Raw genomic sequence first — 20286 nt, forward strand, 5'->3', positions numbered from 1 at the left:
TTTGGTATCAAAACACTCGCTAGAAAGATCTTGATTGGATTTCAAATTATCAGGAGATTTTAATTTATGTGTGAATGGATGAATGGATGGATGAACAAATGAACTGTGCCGGGAGCGACATTTAAAAATCAAAATTTTAACATTTTCAGAGCTTATGAGAAATAGCCAGGCTAACTTAAAAAAAAAAAAAAAAAAAATGGTTACACATTCTCCTTCTATGTTAAGCCATACATTTCCTCGATATGATACGATCAAATGGCTGGCTGGCTGACTCGGTAACAATTCAGACATCAGAGAGAAAATGAGTCTGTAGGGTACTTCCTTTATATCTACACGGACACTCCCACGTCTAATCTCATGTCCAAGAGCTTTCACACAACGTGCATTTATTTTTTCCACCGTGGGTATAACATAACCATTCAGCAATACAAAAAGCGTGAAAACATTACTCGAGATAAAAAAAAACTCTGGTGATTAAATGCATAAATGCATAAATACATAACATTATCTCATATTAACTAATTCCGCATCATAAGTAGGCATGTAGGTTAATAAGTAAGGTACAAGCCCGTCATACCCCCAAACCCAATCATAAAACCCATCATCATACCAATGCGCGAGTCCATCCATCTTCTAAAAGTTCCAAATCTCAAAAACGCATTTATCAGACCCCGCTTCTGCGCACCTAAACCTTCTCATGCATAACCACATTTTCGCTTTCCACGCCCGCGATATCCGCGCCTTCCGTCTCGACATGCTGAACATGCGCATGGTGAGTATCTTCGAGGCCAAGCTGGGCACCTCCTTTCTCAACATGGTTTACGCCTCCGAAGAGCACGTCCATTTCTTCCAGCGCAATATTTCTAGTTTCTGGCACGATGAAGATGACGAAGACGGCGAGGAGACAATTTATACCGCCAAAGAAGAAGAATGTGTAGCTAGAAGAGGGGATGTTAGTTATGCGTACAAGGAGAAGAGGAAGCAAAGGGGTGAGAGAAAACTTACAAACTGCACTTGGCCAAGAAAACGGGGAAGAATTGATTGAAGACCAAATTCGACACGTTTTGCCATTGACTGCACATACCCACGGCCTGGGCTCTGACATTCATACTGAAAATTTCAGAGGTCCAAATCCAAGTTGTGGCTCCCCAAGTAGGTTTATAGAAGAAGATGAACAAGAAAAGTAAGAATGTGAGTGCGATTCCGACGGGTTGATCTTTGGTGAGTGTTTTCGTTGTCCCGTTCATATAGTAAGCGTCTGGTGTTGCGATTCCGACGGCTGCAAAAGCGATCATGCAGAGAGCCATTCCGAATCCTCCGACGATGAAAAGGAATTTACGTCCATAACGATCGACGGTCCAGACGGCGTTGAGAGTGAAGATAATACCACAGGTACCGTTGATAGCGTTGATGAGGTTGATAGTTTCGGCATCTTTGTAGATTCCCTTGTAGATAGCTGATGAATAACTGTTGAGACTTCCCTGACCAGTAAGTTGTTGACCAGCATTGACGATAAAAGCAATCCACATTCTCTTGCGGACAGATTTATCCATCCACAAAGCCTTGTAAGAGCTAGTAGATTTCTGTTCCCTTTCATACTCGAGCGCTTCTCTGATCTGGAGGAGTTCATCTTCGACTTCTTGCTCGGTGTCGCGGACTTGGAGAAGGGCATGGCGGGCTCCTTCAACGTTTCCATGTGAAATGTACCAACGAGGGGTTTCGGGGATGAAGGGGAGGAGGACACAGATGAGGATTGGAACCATCATTTGGAAAATGACAATTGTCTTCCAATCCCAATCTCCGAGAGCAGCGGTGTGTTTTCCGGTGGCGAAGGCAATCCAATAGGCGAGGAATGAACCGACTGAATAGAACAACTGCCAGAAACCCATGATTTTACCACGGATCTCGGATGGTGCAAGTTCACCGATATAAACTGGTCCAGCGGCTATGCCATTGTTAGATGTAAATTTGTACAATGTTCTGATCGGTACATACTCAAAGCAATTCCCTGTCCAAGACCAATAATGACACGACCTCCAATGAATGCATTCAAGTTTCCTCTTGGTGCAAAACATTGGACGAATGTAGCAACAATGGTTAAGAAACAACCGATTCCCATTCCCCATCTTCGTCCAAGTCTATCGGCCTATAGTCATGTCAGCATCTGAATCATTTGTCAAATGATGAATATCCTACGTACAATTGGTCCACCGAAGAAGAATCCAGACACGATACCACCGATGTTATAAGATGTGTTGACGAGACCGAGGGTATATGTACTCTGAAAAGTGTTAGCATCTAGTGTCTAGTCAATTGGACGATTGTGCTACTCACGGGGTGATCGAAGTATGCAACCCAATGTTTGGAGTTTTGACAGGCATTGAAAACGGAAGCGTCATAACCGTACAACACCATGCATGCGGCTGCCACCATAGAGATGTACCTGTAGACAAATTAGATTTTCGTTTGACTGTTGGAAATTTCGGGATGATACTGACCAATTGTACCATCTCTTGTTAGAGGTGTTAAACATCTTGAATTTTTCTCCTATTCACAACGCCGATTGACTCTTCTGGTGATAAGGCAACGGACACAATTGAAGCGAATTCCTCCTCAATCAATTGACTTCTTCTGCAATTGATAGCAAGCAAGAAGTTACAAAGGTACAATGAATGAGATAGAACTGACAGCCAAGTGTAACCTCAATCAGGGGGTTCGAATTGTATATATACTACTTATCGTATTTTCCCCATGGGACTTTGATAGCTGTAACATGGTCTACTGCGCCGTACGATCTTCTACACCGTTCCCAAGGGTTTACTTCCACACGGAAATGATTGAAGTAATAATTGCACCAATCCGCACCGAATGTTTTTAGTTGTTTAGTTGTGGCGTTCCAATAGAGACGCTCGCCTCACGTTGGTTGGCATTGATCCTGGAGTAATCCTGGAGTAGTCCTGGAGTAATCCTATAGCAATCCCAGCAATCCTGGAGTAATCCTGGAGAAATTACCTGCACTTGTGGGGGACTTTTTCCATATCCGTGGGGAAATTCCCCCAGATAAGAACTCGCCGAACTTTGTTGGGGTCATTGGGGTAAACCTCCGCTCGTGCGCGAGTAAGCATACATGGGGGTATGAAAAATGCTGGTACAGCATTTCCAACCCTTCGTATTGATGAATCAAATCAAAAGATATCGAGAAAATCTGGAGCTTCCAATATGCGGGGAAGCACAAAAACAATATTTACAATGCGAACTATCTTTTGGTAAAAGCAGGGGACCAAATCCGCTTGGATTCTTCACGTGGAACTGGAAGACTAGAGTTAATCACCAACAAATCATGCATATTAGTACTGTTCATTAACAAGAGCTAATCCCCATTTTCCATCTGATCATACAGTAATCATCTATCTCTTCCCCAAGAACGCCAAGTGCTCCAGTTTTTCCGTCCGTCTATCCTTTGTTCGACATAGCCTGAGATGTCCATGTCGCACATGGAATTTTAGACGTTTCCAGCCGCAACCACCTGCTTTTCCCATCCGTGAATAGTATCCAGTAGAATTTGTAACTCAAATTTGGAGTCGTTGGGAGAATCAGGAATCGGATCTAGAAGTCCATCTTTCGATTGATATTTGGTTCCAAGAGATTTGATGATACCCCATGCACGCCTAAACTCATCTCGAATGGATACAATTCCATTGTGAGTCACAGTACGTGCAATATTATGCTCAATCTCGAATGGATCTTCAATTGCTAAGAGATACCGATGACGAACCTCCTTGATTTCTTCCATAGTCTTAGGAGCCTGTTTGCCTTCTGGCGCCGCAGATAAACTATTAGCATTCTTCTTCGTAACGTTTGGGGTCGAGATAGTCGAAAACGCTGGCGTTGTAGGGGTAGGGGGGGCTGCGATTTGCGTGGTTTCAACGACCGTTCTTGCGCCAACCCATCCTTTCTCGTGCTTGCTAAGGATGCCATGGTTTGATCGTAAACTCAACACTTCGCGACCCCATTCGAATCCTCTTCCTTGAACCGTTGTCATCTGTTGACTCTGTGCAAAGTATTCAAAGAATCCCCGAAGCAACATACCCACAGAGTCATGATTATGTGTTAACATCTTACGCTCTGCCAAAGATCTGATCTCTGTTTCGTTTCTCCAAAATCTCACATCATGACCATCACAAGTAGTCTGGGCTTCTTTTTCGGCAGGAGAAAGATGCGCAGGTGGCTCTTTATTCATGTGCTGAAGATTGGGTAAAACCGGAGGTTGGGCAATATTCATTAGGTAGTGTAGAACCATCAGTACGTAGCCGTAACTTCCAAGCGTACCACGATATGGAGTGTTGATTCCTCGAGTCTTGGCCCAATGCTTCACAAATAATACTACAATCTTGACTCTTGGGTCACAGATAGAGTACAGTCTGAGAAGTAATGTGTTATGCAAAGCCAAATGATTTGAGAAATTGATATCGCATTGAATTCCAACTTTGTCTTTGGGGAATTCAAGATGATCCTTGTATCGGTCTCGAGGTTTGTTAGGTGATATTTGAGTTGGGTCGGGAAGAGTACGGATGATTGCTACCAATTCTGCTTGTGAATAATCAACAGAAAATTGTCTAGTAGCTAGGTCTCGTAAAATTGGAATGTATCTTTCAATGTGAGGTTTTGATTCCTCGTCGTAGAGATTTCCTTCAAGAGCATGTTCATAGTCTTTCGCCAGTTGCAAAATTTGATGTCGGCGAGCTACATCTTTTAACGTCACTATTCCCTCCATACTTTGCAAGGTATCGCGAATTTGAACATCATGGATGCCATCAATGTAGTGTTTGATAAACTGGCCAACAACTTCTTCTTCCGTTAAGTTACGCGGGCGAATGAGGTTTTGGGGCAACCCCTTGCCTTCAAGATCTTCCTTGAGTTTCTCGACTCTTGCGAGGTATTGTTTTGGACCCTCAAACATCAATTGGTCAAGATATGCGAAGCGTAAAGAATGGATCCTCTTCAAACGTTCGGTAGCGGCATGCAATTGTCTATTGTAAATATCAGACTCGGTAACGGGCCCTGTTTTATTCCGTAAAAGGTTCCATGACTCGAGAACAGCAAGAGCATCCGACTCTTGTTTATCAGTTGCTTCCAATAGAACCCGCTTATCCCATGCCATTGCTAGTCTTTCTCCTTCGATTTGTGTGCAAATTCCATTCAGGGATCGCTGTACAAAAGACACAGCAGGATCAAATAATGGGGAGATGGAAGGAGAATCAGATAACCGCTTTGATAAGTCCGCAGAATGCAATCCTTGAATAAAAGCCCGACAAACTTCATTGAGAATCTTTTCTTCCTTCGCATTAAGGTCGGTGGAGTTCACAGATAAATCGCGGCCGCCATGTTTTCTCAAAGCACGCTTCGCACAAATATGGTAGTCAATAAGATTCTGGTGTTCTTTTTGCTTCAAGTTGATACCCTTCTTCTCGGTTTGTTGTGCTTCTCCTTTGCTATCTGATTGGCTTGTGTTGCTGATAATTTTGGTCAATGACTTAGCTTTCGAATGTGTCTCTGTTGGGGTTGGCTCAGGAGACTTTGTCGTGTGACTGTCCAAGTGCTTATCGTCTGCATCATCATCTTGACCTTCGCCCAAACCACCCTCCCATTTATTACGCTCCGCCAGAAGATCTGCCATCAACTTTGGGAGTGGTTTCTCGCAAAGCTTGATAATAGGAACCCTTGTTCTAGTGAGTAATCGTGCGCCATATCCCAGGCTGAGCAACCGCTTTTCCAACAGCCGCGGTATTTGAGACTCCGAAGACTCCGCAGATGGATTCGAGAATGGTGTTAGAATCGCAAGATCCATATCAGATCCTTTGGTTGCAAAGCCCGAACTCAAACTTCCATAACATTTCAATTGGACAGTCGAAGAATCAAATTCTTTGTTGCCACTGTTTTCTCTCTCATGCTCTGTAATTGCTGCTTTACAAATCTCCTCAATATGAGCTCGGAACTGCTCTTTCTTTTTTGCCTCATCGACATCAATCGCTATTTTCGGAACACACTCTTCAGCCAATTTGTCCAAGAATGCACCCTGTCCCATCATTTCATCAGTAGCTGCTCCAAAATATCGCCTTCCTTGTCCACTAGAATTCGAAGGACCTGGATGATACAATTGTCGGTTTTGTGGTGGAGGTCTTTGGGTGAAAGAACTAGACCCGGGGCTTGTTTGATTCATATTTTGCCAAGAATGCTGTTGATGTTTTTGAGGGTACACAGGACTCTGAAACGGAAGATTGGGACTTTCTTGATTCGAGAAACCACCTGATCTAGGAGAATTATGGTATGCCATTTGAGGAGTATAAGGAGACCGGGTTTGTTGATAAGATAATTGTGGAGAGAATTGTCCTTGTTGATAAGCTTGTTGCGGTCTTTGATTGTTCCTTTGATTGTTGTTGTAGTATTGAGGTGTGGATGGTGTTGAATGTTGCTGTCCTGAATGAGGTGTGTAGTTTCGAGGTGATGGGCCTGTTTGCTGATGGTGCTGAGGTTGTCCAGAGTTGACTGGAATCGAAAGTTGAGCATTCATCTGTCTTCTTTGTGCTTGGTTCATTCTCTTCTTTCCAGGTTGGGGGGATAATGGAACAGTGCTGCCGGGGGTATGCTGTAATGATCCAGTAGCTTTGGAGGCCATGTTGGAAAGGTATTCTTGTTGCTCTGATGGGCTGGCTGTGAGCATGTGTGGTGGTAGTTTGGCACCAGTTGCACCACTTGCAGGAAGGGGATGCATATTGATGTTTTCATTGTTCGTGACAACATTAGCATTATTAAGAATGAGACCCCGAAGACGATCCTCAAGTCCATTATCACCAAAACCTCCTCCAGGCAGGTGGCCGCCTTGATCCTTGCCAACTGGGAACATCCTTATAAACGTACGGGGACGAGTTGGTTTGAAGTTTTCCGGAAGAGAATAGCAATCTATTGTTAAAGATTGATGTGTTGGTCGATGCCTCTTAGTATATCTCTAGATGGTGACTACAACCCAGGTAGCAGATATGTTCTGTATTCTAGAAGTGAATAATAAGATCAATGAAGACTAATCATGTGATGATTTCTGGAAGCCTGATGTTCACTATCTCGGATGGTCTTTTGAATTGGATGTGAAGAAAAAGTTGAATCGGCTTGAATTGACGCAAATTCCTGGTCATGAGATAGCTTTGTATAGTGAGATGGGACGAAATATGTCGTCGTCGTTGTTGCTGTGGTGGTGGTGTTGAACAGTTTCCATATGTCTTCGTTTGGTTGATTGATGGTCTAGAATCTCTCTTTTCCTTCTCTCGGGGGCCCTCCCTCTCTAGATCCAGAAGTGGTGGTTACGAAGAGGTACGTGATGGTGGCAGCTGGCAGTAGATGTGGGATGTCAGATGTGAATGAAAATGCGAATGCTTCAAAGAATGTGTTTCATGGGCAAAATGTGTATTCCCCTCCTCGAGTGAATGTGATGCAAACAAGATATATCAATCCGACCTGCACAAGAAGCTTTGGCTTTTGGTTTTGGCGCTTGGTACTACGGCCACCCTACCACTACCACTACAAGCACTCCGTACACTGTGCACACTTTCTTCAACTGAACAGGGATGGTCGATCCGGGACTCACCATACGACTTTAGGACTAGTGGGGTTTAATGGCTTGTCATTGCAACAGAACCGAATTGTATCTTGGATGGTAGAAACATATCAGAAAGTCAACCAAGTTGATCCACAAAGCAAATTTAATTTCAACAAAGAACATCCAACTCTCACTTTGGAGGATCAAACTGCAAGTCCTCGATACCTACTCAGATATACATACCTACTCATATGTACACAACTCCAAGATCAAAGATACCGGTTCTTCTCAGCTTTTGCGACAGAACATATTTCAACCCTCTGCCCCAAGGCAACAGCAACAACAGCTCTCAATTCTATTCAAAGGGAGAAGGAACTCATTGGGTCTGTTCAGTCTAGAAGATTTCTATATCAGCTGTTCAGTCTATTGTCTCGGTCGAACCTCCATCATCAAGCATCTAGTCACTTTCCGAAGAATCGCTCAAGATGTCTGCCTCCCCATCTGGCATGTCGAATGGTCGAACTCCTACCCCAACTCCCAACAGCGGCGGCGCACCACAATTTACACGTAAAGTCAAGGCTGCTGATCCTCTGAGACCACGAAAGAAGCCTATCCGCAGACCAAATCCATCTTCCACACCTGCCGGCGCGAACTTGAATGGCTTGACACCAGCTACGCCGAATGGGCCTACATCTTTAAACTACCTTTCTGGTCCACGCGCACCTGGTCCGAGAGGGCCAATTCCTATCAATGGCAACACTGCGCCTAGACAAACATATGGTGGCTGGACCCATCCTCCTAAGGGAGAAGTCACGGATTATCCCCTCTTCACTACTAGGCGGGCTTTGCGCGATGGAATTCGATATCATGCAATGAGATTTGCTGGGAAGAAAGAGGTTGACCCCACAAATCAAGACGAGTTCACGCGACCAATTTCTCTTCATCGCAGAGACCCTCGGCAACCACCTCCGGGCAAAGCATTCAAGGATGAAGATGTAGTTATGGAGGACGCAGTCGATTCCAAGGAGAGAGAAAGACAAGAAATATTAAAGGCTGAGAAGGAGGCGCAAAAAGCTGCAGATCGTGCGCAAATAGCTCCTACCGGCAATAGTGCCAATGCAGCAGCTGCTAAAAAAGCTCAAGCTTTCCGAAATGAAAAGACAACTCAAGTACATCGCCTAGACAAGACGGCAGAGCAAAAGAAAGAGTCTGATCTTAGATATGAAGAAGCTTTACCTTGGCACCTGGAAGATGCTGACAACAAGAACACCTGGGTTGGTAACTATGAGAGTGCTTTGTCAGAAGTCAACGTTATGTTCTTTACAGAGGGAAGTGCTTTCAAGATGATCCCTGTCGAGAAGTGGTACAAATTCACCTCGAAAAACAAATTCAACACGCTTACAATCGATGAAGCCGAAGCTTTGTTGAGTAAGAAGACTAAAGAATCCAGATGGGCTATGAAAACCCAAGAGAGAAACGAGGCTCAACGTGCAACCCAGGAAAATATCCGAGGGATGAACAAGCTGTACACTGTCAAGACAGAAAGTGCAAGTTTCAAGGGTTCTAGCAGAAACGAAACTAGAGATATTGATGAGCTTGACTTTGATGCCGATGATTTGTTTCAGGATGATGATGAGCTTGCCACAGTTGAGCCAGATAGGGATGAAGATACAAAGGATGCTCAGGAAAGAATCAAGCAAGATCAGAGAGGTGCGAACTTGTTTGGTGAAGCAGATGAAGAAACCGTTGAGAAAGACTTCATCAAAGAGGAACAAGAATTGGAGGCAAAGAAGAAATTGGGAAAGGGTGTCCGAAAGGCTTTAACCAAGCGCGAAAAGAATTTCATTTATGACAGTGATTCTAGCAATCCATATGCTTCTTCAGATGTATGTATTTTGAAAAGGGCATTTGATCTACCTACTAACATTTAACAGAGTGAAGATGACACATCCGATGAAGAGAAGCAAAAGGAGATTGACAAGAAGAAGGATGAAGAGGCCAAAGCCAAATTAAAGGCTGAAGCGAAGCCTTCAGGTACTTCATCAAAGGGCAATAACACACCTTCCGGTCGACCTAAGCACACTGATCCCTTGAAAAAATCCAAGAATCTCAAGAGATCTGGATCCCCAAACCTTTCAGAATCTAGTGGAAACGAATCTTCTAGAAAGAAGCATAAGAAGAAGCATGTCAGCTCATCGCAACCTACAGGTGCATCTACTCCAATTCCAGGTCAACCTCAGAGAAAATCATCTATTGTCAAGATGTCGGTAAGTCCAAATGAACTTTCAAGAATTAGTTCTTCTGCGCCAAACCCGCAAACTGCTACAAGTGATGGAGAAGCCACAGGTGGCGAAATGTCAGATGGCGCCGGTTCAAAGAAGAAGAAGATCACTCTTCGTATGGGAGGATCACCAACGACTTCAAGACCTGGTAGTCCAATCCCTGGTAAATCGAGCGGTAGCCGTGCTGGCAGCCCTTCTCAAGGAGCTGGTAAGAATGTCTTTTTGTGCTCAACTTCCGGTGATTTTTTACATCATAGACATTTACTGATATCACTACAGAAGCTCCATCGCCCTCTGGTTCCGGACCAATTACGCCCAAAGATATTGCTGGTCTTCCATCAACAGGTGTCTCCATTAGTCAAATATTGGCATACTTCCGCGGAAGAGTTGGTGATGGTGAAGGACAGACCACTAAAAAGGAGTTCATGGAAATGATCAAGAAATATACCAAATATGGACCTGACAAACTTTTGCGACCCAAAGTTTAGGAAGCATGACATCATGATTGCTTAATTATTTATGTAGAAATGAGATATTCAAATATAATTGTGGAGGGGGTCTAATGGTGGATAGTGGGTGGGAATGTGAGATGGGAGGTGATTTGATACCTTACGAAAAAGGGTGGGTGTTTCATAATATGGATACGAAAGGAGAGTACATTGATCGCTATGGTATATGCAACGAATTTGTTACAAAGGCATGATGATGGATGCATCGGGGTGGGAAGAAGGGAAATATCTTTCGAATTGGCGAAGATGAGATGATGTTAATTGCGAATACCAATGAGGAAGGGATGAAAAGATTTACTAGTGGTGCACAAGTTTAATATGCATGTGGTCTATTAGGCCATGTGCAAAGTTTGCTTGATGTTCTCAGATACCATTCACAGCCTGTTTAGAATACCTACATAGATCAGGGAAAGAAATGACAATATGCAGAAATATATGATTGTCATGTTCGTATCGTGCATTATCATTATCTGAACTCCATTGATCGTCGCTTTCCCGGGGTATACGTAACTGGCAATTTGTAATATGTAACATAGGCTTAGGTATCCATCTGCCATTGAAAATCCAAATCCTTATTCCTCACCCTCCTATTCTCCCCTTTGAACCTCTCCGCCTCCCATCCATTACCCCTATCTACCCCATCCCAACGATGACCCGGTCGAATGCCATATCGATTCGGCGCCGCCGAACCTTTGTATAACGGTTTCCCCGTCCTACTCTTTCCCTTCTTCTCTTTGCTCAAAAATTGCATTGCGGGATCATTCCACCGCTCTACTTCCTTCAGTTCCTCATTCATCTCCACATCATCCACTCCTCTCGCCACCGTCATAAACTTCGCTTCATCTAATTCCTCTCTTCTTTTTGCCTTTGCTAATAATTGTATGTCTCCCTTTTGCGCCTCTTTTTCTTCCAATTCCTTTCGTGCTTTTTCGTCCATTTCTTTCTTGGCTTCCGAACGTCGCATACTTATGTCGATTCGTCGACCTGTTGCATCTCGATAGACCGTCTCTTCCTTGCCCTTACTCTTGCCCGAACCAGATTCGCGCGCCCATTGCGCGGCTTCAATTCGTTTTTTCTTCTCGGCTTGCGCGGCGGCTTCATCGCGCGTCTGTAGCCCGCCGCGAGTTTCTTCAATAGTAGGTTCTTCGTCGGCGTGGAGAGCGGCAGAGTTTTCGGCGGCGGCTTGCTGGATAATCCGATCGGCCTCGGCGGTGTCTTCATTTTGTGGTTGGAGGGCCGGTACGCCCACGGTTTTCCATGATGATTTTTTGGATTTGCGGAATTCAGAAGTGCTGTGGTTGGTGATCATGGGGGTATCGTCGTCGGAGGCATGGTCTTGAGAATTGGACCAACCGGGAGCATCGTCATCGGCGATTATGAGACCGGTTTGCGCGGCAGTCTTGCGTTTGCGTTTTTTGTCTTTGGAGGTACTGGAAGAGGAGGTGGAGGCCGTAAGGTAATTTTTGGCAAGATAGGAGGAGAGTGACATGGCGGGTGGTGTTGTTTGTGCTGTGATAGGAGTGATAGGAGACCGATCGCTTCGATAGCTGGAAAGGTATTAGATAGCGCTCAATGACGCGGGTGTAGAGACCACAATGCGGAAAAAATGCCTCGGTCTGACCACCAGCTATACTCGATTCCGACGTCCTAGTATGCTTATTTGCTCAGCTCCAATATTTTGTGATTATAAATGAAGTACCGAGAGAACGAGAGGGCTTCGCAAATTGGATGAAATTCCGTACTTCAAGATCTAGCCTGTGTGTGCGTCAGTGCGAGGCTGAGTATAACTTTTAGCCTCATGCGACATCGCGGCAATTTCGCTTGACATGTACGCTAAAACATTTTAACGGGTCTAGCGCACAATAGCCTTGTCGAGTCATGAAGCGGCCACCATGCAGATCTCATACTTTGGTATGAGTGATTGCAAATTGGGGCCACAAATTAGAAATGTCCCCTGGTGGTCGTATCTATTCTTGGGTCCTTTCAAGACCAAATATACCTTGATGGCGGAAGAGATTGGATTGTCAAAAGTGTCCAATGATCAACTCCTCATGGCATCTTTACTGCTGGTTCGTGAGAAGATTCCCAAATTTTCACGACTGTGAGTACGTACTAATGGTTGGATGCATAAACAAACAGATGAACATTGCCCCTTTCAATCGACTCTCAGACTCTAACTTTGAGGACACAACCATGCGTCCAGGGACATGCCACTGCCACTGCCTCTGCCACTGCCGCTATTCTACGGAACGGTTCACCGGCATCGAGTTCTTTAGCAACTTGCAAGCTATTCTCAACACTATACTACAGATATTATAGACAGCCACCGTACAGAGCGTATACAAATCCGGCTTATGGAGCCTGGAGTCTTTGACCTGAAACATCAAATCCATTCTAAGGGGACGTGTCAACCCCACTGCCAACTTTATGCTGCACAGTATAACTTCCAGGGGACTTTCCGAGTATGGCAATTCATTCCCAATGAGTATGAAAGCTCGTGCTTTACTGTCGATCGGTTAATTACCAGTCCGGAAGTGCTCAGAAATCTCTCGATATTCATGTCCCCCATTGCCTTCCAGACCTTTCTCGCAAGGTTATATTCAATTGCTCCAGGTGCTTTGGCACAATGCTATTTTATGTTATCCACATTGGGCTTATTTTTACCTCGAGAGTAATCAGATCAAGTCTGTGAGTGCAAAGTTGCCGTCCGGCTTCTAGAATTTCGTCCGATGGTACCCCATATTTTTACACAAAATATGGAAAATATGGAGATGGTGTTTTTTTAGGTCAGGTACGGAACAGGGGGCTCCAGTATGAAAGACACTTTCATTTCGGAGAGTAGATCTACCTTTCTCATTCGAGATGATCAACATGATAGCTTCAATGCGTTGCCAAGATTCAAGGGGTGAGAACGTTATGGTCGTCGTCTTTAAAAGATGTTCTCCTGTCCATGTTTATTTTTCCTCTCAAGCTTGCTTTGCATTCTTTACCACTCTCTTTACGAAAGGTCCTTCTAGGCCTATTACAATCTTTTTTTTTATATCTTTTTTTTCATATTAAACACATTCATTTTCGTTTATTGTTATTCTATCAGTCATGTTTTCATCGTCTCTCGGGACGGCCCTCGTTGGGGCAGTCCTCGCTACAAATGTAGTGGCATATCCACCAGCTTATGCACCCGACAAGTATTCTGATCGTATAGATTCCGTTCATACCGGTATTTCTGCCGGTGTACACTCTGGTGTGTCTGCAAGAACATCCCACAAGCAACTCTGCAGTCATGATATTGGCTGCTCAAAACAGAATGAGGTCTTATTAGATACGTAAGGGTTCCCAAAAATGATACCATGTTAGGTTTGTTGCTAACATATTTATAGTGGAGTCAGTGCCGCATTGGATGTATTTGGTCTTCTTGACCTTGGTCTCGGTGCAGATATCGGGATCAGCTTTGGAAGTGCATCGGGATGCCAAATCAAGTGTGTTGATTGTCGAACATGGGGTACAGCCGTCGTCAGCAACACCGTGGCCGAAATTTCCAGCAACATCATCGAAGAGGTGATCGAGTTCTTGGAACATCCTTACGAAACCATTATTGAAGCCGCAAACTTGGAATGTTTGATTTCTTTGGAGGATGTTGGAGGACACATTGAACTCAATGTCTTCGCCGCTGAATCCGCCACCTACACTCTCAATATTTTTGAAGCTGGTCTTATTGCCGATATTTCTCTCCTCGATACTGTCTCGGTTGGCTTAAATGTTTTCCTCGATTTGGTCATCTCCGTTGATGCTCAAGTTGATCTCTCTGCTGGTTTCGAATTCTCCTTCCCAGAGGGTGCCTCCCTTACTGTTGATCTCTTGGCCGGTGCTATCAAGGACTACAATTTCGACGGAGCTATCATGAATGACCTTCCTATCGTTGTTCTTGCTGGTGAAGCCACATTACAAGCTTCTATTCGCTGCAGAGTTGAGGCCGGTACTACCGTCTCTCTCTTGGGTATTGGATATGGCTTTGAACTTGGTGTCTATGCCGATTTGCTTCAATATGTCACCCAAATCGGTAGCACTGATGACTGTCCTCTCTCCATCTCGGGTTCGTGCGATGTTAACATTGGTGCATATGCCGCTTCCGTTGCAAGCATCGACTTTGCTGCCTTCGAGATTGCACCAACTGCCGCTGTTACTGTTAATGCTGCTGCTCTCGCAGCTGTTTGCACCACTAGACCAACTTCTACCAGGGCTTTGGGTTCTATTTCCACTGGATCTGCTTCCAGCGGTTCTGGTTCCTCCGGCTCTGGTTCCAGCGGCTCTGGTTCCAGCGGCTCCGTTTCATCCGGCTCTGGTTCCAGCGGCTCTGGTTCCTCCGGGTCCATTTCCATTGGTCTTGGCGGTGGGGTTTCTATCGGTCTTGGAGGATCTGGCTCTGATTCCGGCTCTGACTCAGGCTCTGACTCTGATTCCGCTGTACCTAAATCTGGCTCTGGTTCCACTCCATCTGGAACTGGACATTTCTCGAATGGCACTATCCCAACTGCTTCCCAATCATCCGGTTCTTCCGCCACTGGTTCATTAATCGGCACCATTACCGGTGCACCATCTTTGACCACATCTACAGTTTATGCTACCCAAGTTACCACCATTACTAGCTGTGCTTCAAATGTTATCCACTGCCCAGCAACCCTTGCAAGTACCACCGTTGTTACTCAAACCGTCGTCGATTACACTACTGTTTGCCCAGTCACTGAGGCCGGCAACACCGCATCAGGCCCATTGCCATCATTTACTGCTACGGCCCCTGGCAAGGTTGAGCCATCGTCCATTCCTGGCACAATCATTCTTACCCCAGTTGCCTCAGCGACCACGTCTACTTACGATGTTCCAAGCTCAACTCCTATTGCTGTCGTTCCTGTCGGTACTGGAGCTTCAAGCACTAACTTGGCATCCATTACCTCCGCCTTGTCCAGTGAACTCGCGGGCTCTTCTCCTTCATCCAGCGTGATTGGTTTCGGAAGTAACACTGCTTCAGTTCCTTCCCCAAGCAGTACTGGAGAGCTTAGCGGTGAGACAACCTCCCCAAGCGGTTCATCCCCAAGTGCATCAGGTTCTGGAAACTCAGGAAGTGGTTCATACCCAAGTGCTTCAGGACCAAACGATTCTTCCCCATCTGGCAGCGCTGCTGCCTCTGCCCCATGTGTCTCATCAGGTGCTCTTCTCTCCGGTCAAACTGCTTGCCCAGTTTCTGGCTCCATTCCAGCTCAAACTAGCACCGATGAACTCAGTGGACTTTCAACAGCCCCTGCTGGATCTTCTCCATCAGGATCTGCCGGATCTGGTTCATCCCCAAGTGCTTCAGGACCAAACGGTTCCTCCCCAAGTGCTTCAGGCTCAAACGGTTCTTCTCCAAGTGCCTCAGGACCAAACGGTTCCTCCCCAAGTGCTTCAGGCTCAAACGGTTCTTCTCCAAGTGCCTCAGGACCAAACGGTTCCTCCCCAAGTGCTTCAGGCTCAAACGGTTCCTCCCCAAGTGCCTCAGGACCAAACGGTTCTTCTCCAAGTGCTTCAGGACCAAACGGTTCCTCCCCAAGTGCTTCAGGCTCAAACGGTTCTTCTCCAAGTGCCTCAGGACCAAACGGTTCCTCCCCAAGTGCTTCAGGCTCAAACGGTTCCTCCCCAAGTGCCTCAGGACCAAACGGTTCTTCTCCAAGTGCTTCAGGACCAAACGGTTCCTCCCCAAGTGCTTCAGGCTCAAACGGTTCTTCTCCAAGTGCCTCAGGACCAAACGGTTCCTCCCCAAGTGCTTCAGGCTCAAACGGTTCCTCCCCAAGTGCCTCAGGACCAAACGGTTCTTCTCCAAGTGCTTCAGGACCAAACGGTTCCTCCCCAAGTGCTTCAGGCTCAAACGGTTCTTCTCCAAGTGCCTCAGGACCAAACGGTTCCTCCCCAAGTGCTTCAGGATCAGGAAATGGTTCATCTCCATCTGGCAGCGCTGCTGCTTCTGCTCCTTGTGTCTCATCAGGTGCTCTTCTCTCCGGTCAAACTGCTTGCCCAGTTTCTGGCTCCATTCCAGCTCAAACTAGCACCGATGAACTCAGTGGACTTTCAACAGCTCCTGCTGGATCTTCCCCATCAGGATCTGCCGGATCTGGTTCATCTCCAAGTGCTTCCGGCTCATCCCCAAGTGCTTCCGGTTCATCCCCTAGTGCATCTGGCTCTGATAACTCTGGAAGTGGTTCATCCCCAAGTGCATCTAACGGAGCTTATCCATCTGGATCTTCGCCAAATGCTTCAGGTTCTAGCAAGCCTTCTGTCAGTGGTTCATTGCCAGCCGTTTCTTCCAATGGTTCTTCTCCATCTGGATCTATCAACATCTCAAGCCCAACTGGTACCTCCGATTCCAGCGGTGCTAGTGTTACTGGAGGCTCTTCTCCATCTGTTTCCTCGTCCGAAACTGTTTACACCACCGTTATCGTTGATTCCTACACCACTGTTTGCCCTGTTACCATGACACAAACTAGTGAAGGTGTAACAAGTCTTTTGACCACTTCAACCATTTCAACTGTTTACAGCTCATCCACTATGACTGCCACCAAGACTGTTGTTGTGACGCCATCTGGTTCATCGCCATCTGGTTCTGCTCAAATCACTGGCCCAGCTGGTTCATCACCATCATCATTCTCATCTGAGACTGTTTACACTACTGTTATCGTTGATTCTTACACTACAATCTGCCCAGTTACCTTGACTCAAACTACTGGAGGAACCACCAGCGTTTTGACTACTTCTAGCACCTCCACAGTCTACAGCTCATCAACCGCTATTGGTACACGTACTATCACTGTTGCACCCTCCGCAACTACTGATTCCGAGGGCGCCAGCGTTATTCCATCTGGTTCTGCTCAAATCACTGGCCCAGCTGGTTCATCACCATCATCATTCTCATCTGAGACTGTCTACACAACCGTCATTGTTGACTCTTACACTACAATCTGCCCAGTTACCTTGACTCAAACTACTGGAGGAACCACCAGCGTTTTGACTACTTCTAGCACCTCCACAGTCTACAGCTCGTCAACCGCTACTGGTACACGTACTATCACCGTTGCACCCTCCGCAACTACTGATTCCGAGGGCGCCAGCGTCATTCCATCTGGTTCTGCTCAAGTTACTGGCCCAGCTGTCTCTTCCCCAGCTCAATCTTCCGAGACTGTCTACACAACCGTCATTGTTGACTCTTACACTACAGTTTGCCCAGTTACTTTGACTCAGACTACTGGAGGAACCACCAGCGTTTTGACTACTTCCAGCATCTCCACTGTTTACAGCACCTCTACTGTTGTCGGTACTAGCACCGTTCCATCTGGCTCTGCTCAAGTCACTGGCCCAGCTGTCTCTTCCCCAGTTCAATCTTCCGAGACTGTCTACACAACTGTCGTCGTTGACTCCTACACTACAGTTTGCCCAGTAACCCTTACCCACACCAGCCAAGGTACAACCAGCTTTGAGACAACCACTAGCTTGTCCACTGTTTACAGTACCTCTACCCTTCTCGCTACTAGCACCGTTGTCGTATCTCCAGTAGCCTCCGTCCCAGCTGTCTCCCAAGGTGTTTCTACCGAACAAATTTACAGCACAGTCTCCGTCCAATCATACGTTACTGTCTACCCAGTTACTTTGACTCAGACAAGCCAAGGAGTTACCAGCCTTGAGACCTCAACAAGCTTTGCAACAATCTTCCAGTCTTCTACCATCTATGCCACTAGAACTGTTGCCGTTCCTTCACAAGGAACTTCTTCCCCAAGTGGTTCTGTCGTTGTTCCACAAGGTAGCGCACAAGCATCCGCATCCGCCCCACCCTCAACATCTACTTTTGACAATTCTGGTGTAACTGTTCCATCTCCAGCTGCTTCCGTTGTTTCCACCAACGGTATTCCTGTCGCTTCTACTCCAGCTTCTACACAAACTGGATCTAACTCAGGAAACTCTGGAAATGGATCTCCATCTCCATCTTCCGCTATCAACACTGACAGCGGAGATGTGTCTTACAGCACTGTGACTGTTGTTCCAGTTGCCAGTCAAGCAGTCAGCTCAGCTCAAGGTTTGACCACATCTGCACCAGTAGCAGGGTCCTCTCAACCATTGACCTCTGCGGTTGGCGTATCTGGAAGTTCAGGATCTGAAGAATGTTCTCAGCCATCTGTCATCACCATTTCTGCTTCTCCTTCTATTCTCACTGTTGTAAGTTTTACTTTCTAATTGTTCTTAAGATCTACAACTAATAAAACATAGACTCAATCTGCATCTGTCGTTACCGTCATTCAAACCGCCGGTGCTAGCTCTCCATCTGGCGTTGCTTACCCAGGGACTCCTGAGAACTCTACCGTCTCTGGTCTCCCAGGTAAGGCTGTTTCAGTCTCATCCGTTGAGGGTATCACCATCGCTTCATCGACCATGATTGTTCCAGGTTCAGGCGTATCATCCACTATCGTTGTACCAGGAGCTATTCTCCCCACTGGATCTGAAGTTTACCCAGTTGGCTCATCCACTGTTGTTGTACCAGGAGCTGTCGCTCCCACTGGATCTCCAGTCTACCCAGGTGGCTCATCTAACGGTACCTCCGGTCATTATGCTAGTGGAACCAGCATCAACAAGCCCACTCAACCAACCTCCTCTGCCACTGTCACTGGCATCACCGCCGCCAGTGGATCCGCAACTGCATCCCCAAGCATGATTATCACTGGTTCTGCTAGCCGTTCTAGCATCTCCATGGGATTGATTGCTGTCATTATGGGTGCTATTGCTCTTTTGTAGATTAGGTGACGAAGAAAAAAGTGGGTGTATATGAGTGGTATGAACTGAACTCGAGGATTTCCTATGTCTGAACGAGGTATTGATACCATTGAGTATCGTGTACAGTATTTTAATGTAATTTTAATTCAAAAATAAATTACGGAGAGAAGATTTGTCTATACACTTCTTTTCGTCCAGTAGATAGTCAATACATAATTGACAACCTGTACCATCATGATCTTGTGGGTGTGTTTTTAGTGGCTGTCTTACTTTTGTATTGTATTGCTCTTACACCTCGGGCATTGCCATCTTCAAATTTTCTATGCTCGCCTGAGAATTTGACTTTTCGATTATTATTAGTCTCTACCCCTTTTAATTATTACCATCTTCATCATTGAGAGATTAGCTTACATTCTTTCACAAGGTTCGATAACAATTTGAAAATTTTGAGAACCCTAGTTTCACAATTGTGAAAAAAAATACTCAGAGTGATTTGTCCATCGAATTCTTGAGACTTTTAAATGTTACATCAATTCCTAGCTTACTGCTCTGCTGTTAAGGCGAAATATTTTAGAGCCTACAAGGAAATTATCGTGTCGAGATTTTTATGGAATCTTTGGGTGTGGTGTATAGGTAATGTTTTTTTTATTTATGGTAGGTCAGACTGAATTGTATGGTTGTATGGTGGATTATGTGGTAATGCGTGGAAGTATGAGTGTGATTGTATGGTATGAATTGGGATATTGATGGGAACTGGAATACTGATACCAATTAGAATAATCATGGGACCGTGAAAGAGGGGGAGCAATCACAAGGCATTTTCTCATTGTATCTATACTCACATTCTCACTCCCGCACAAAGACTCCATAGGGATGTACTGCGCACAATACAGATTCCCAACATGGTTACGTCTTTTCACACATAGTCATGTCTGCTCATGACTTGGTATGTGAACACTCGATAACAATATTCTACGGAGCAATTTTCTCCCTTCCCAGACTCTCCAGCATTACTTTGTAGTCAAAACCTTTATCGGCACTGACAAGTCGAACAATACCATACTTGAGCCATAGTTTGGAGCATCCGGGCCACGTTCAAGGTTTCCAGTATTTTCCGGGA

At 45.6% G+C, this 20286-nt stretch overlaps 6 protein-coding genes across 8 annotated transcripts; 3 read left to right on the plus strand and 3 right to left on the minus strand.

Annotated features, from left to right (window-relative positions):
• Nucleotides 1-455: 455 nt before the first annotated feature.
• On the minus strand, nt 456-2692 carry Bchxt19. Its single transcript, XM_001561103.2, has 6 exons — nt 2499-2692; nt 2335-2443; nt 2201-2281; nt 1996-2146; nt 1006-1945; nt 456-938 (listed from the first exon to the last, which is right to left on the minus strand). Exons 1-6 carry the CDS (start codon nt 2531-2533, stop codon nt 686-688), a joined length of 1569 nt encoding a protein of 522 aa, XP_001561153.1. The 5' UTR covers nt 2534-2692; the 3' UTR covers nt 456-685.
• Nucleotides 2693-3341: 649 nt separating this feature from the next.
• BCIN_01g07280 (hypothetical protein) lies at nt 3342-7487 on the minus strand. Of its 2 annotated transcripts, XM_024690674.1 has the most exons (2): nt 4090-7487; nt 3342-3816 (listed from the first exon to the last, which is right to left on the minus strand). In XM_024690674.1, exons 1-2 carry the CDS (start codon nt 6902-6904, stop codon nt 3503-3505), a joined length of 3129 nt encoding a protein of 1042 aa, XP_024546443.1. In that variant the 5' UTR covers nt 6905-7487; the 3' UTR covers nt 3342-3502. The 2 variants fall into 2 exon arrangements, with proteins under 2 accessions (XP_024546443.1, XP_024546442.1); XM_024690673.1 differs by having other exon boundaries at nt 3342-7487.
• A 172-nt stretch (nt 7488-7659) lies between these two features.
• Bctfg1 lies at nt 7660-10827 on the plus strand. Of its 2 annotated transcripts, none has more exons than XM_001561101.2 (3): nt 7660-9477; nt 9526-10081; nt 10153-10827. In XM_001561101.2, the coding sequence occupies exons 1-3, from the start codon at nt 8077-8079 to the stop codon at nt 10359-10361; spliced, it is 2166 nt and encodes a 721-aa protein (XP_001561151.1). In that variant the 5' UTR covers nt 7660-8076; the 3' UTR covers nt 10362-10827. The 2 variants fall into 2 exon arrangements, with proteins under 2 accessions (XP_001561151.1, XP_024546444.1); XM_024690675.1 differs by having other exon boundaries at nt 9526-9858.
• On the minus strand, nt 10828-12133 carry Bcbud13. Its single transcript, XM_001561100.2, has one exon. The coding sequence runs from the start codon at nt 11869-11871 to the stop codon at nt 10921-10923; it is 951 nt and encodes a 316-aa protein (XP_001561150.1). The 5' UTR covers nt 11872-12133; the 3' UTR covers nt 10828-10920.
• A 164-nt stretch (nt 12134-12297) lies between these two features.
• Nucleotides 12298-12937, plus strand: BCIN_01g07310 (hypothetical protein). The gene is made up of 2 exons (XM_024690676.1): nt 12298-12451; nt 12522-12937. Exons 1-2 carry the CDS (start codon nt 12386-12388, stop codon nt 12699-12701), a joined length of 246 nt encoding a protein of 81 aa, XP_024546445.1. The 5' UTR covers nt 12298-12385; the 3' UTR covers nt 12702-12937.
• Nucleotides 12938-13384: 447 nt separating this feature from the next.
• On the plus strand, nt 13385-19401 carry CND7. The gene is made up of 3 exons (XM_024690677.1): nt 13385-13705; nt 13760-18614; nt 18666-19401. The coding sequence occupies exons 1-3, from the start codon at nt 13479-13481 to the stop codon at nt 19185-19187; spliced, it is 5604 nt and encodes a 1867-aa protein (XP_024546446.1). The 5' UTR covers nt 13385-13478; the 3' UTR covers nt 19188-19401.
• The last annotated feature ends 885 nt before the right edge of the window (nt 19402-20286 follow it).

The sequence above is a fragment of the Botrytis cinerea genome, chromosome 1 (assembly GCF_000143535.2).
Source record: "Botrytis cinerea B05.10 chromosome 1, complete sequence".
Classification (NCBI taxonomy): Eukaryota; Fungi; Ascomycota; class Leotiomycetes; order Helotiales; family Sclerotiniaceae; genus Botrytis; species Botrytis cinerea.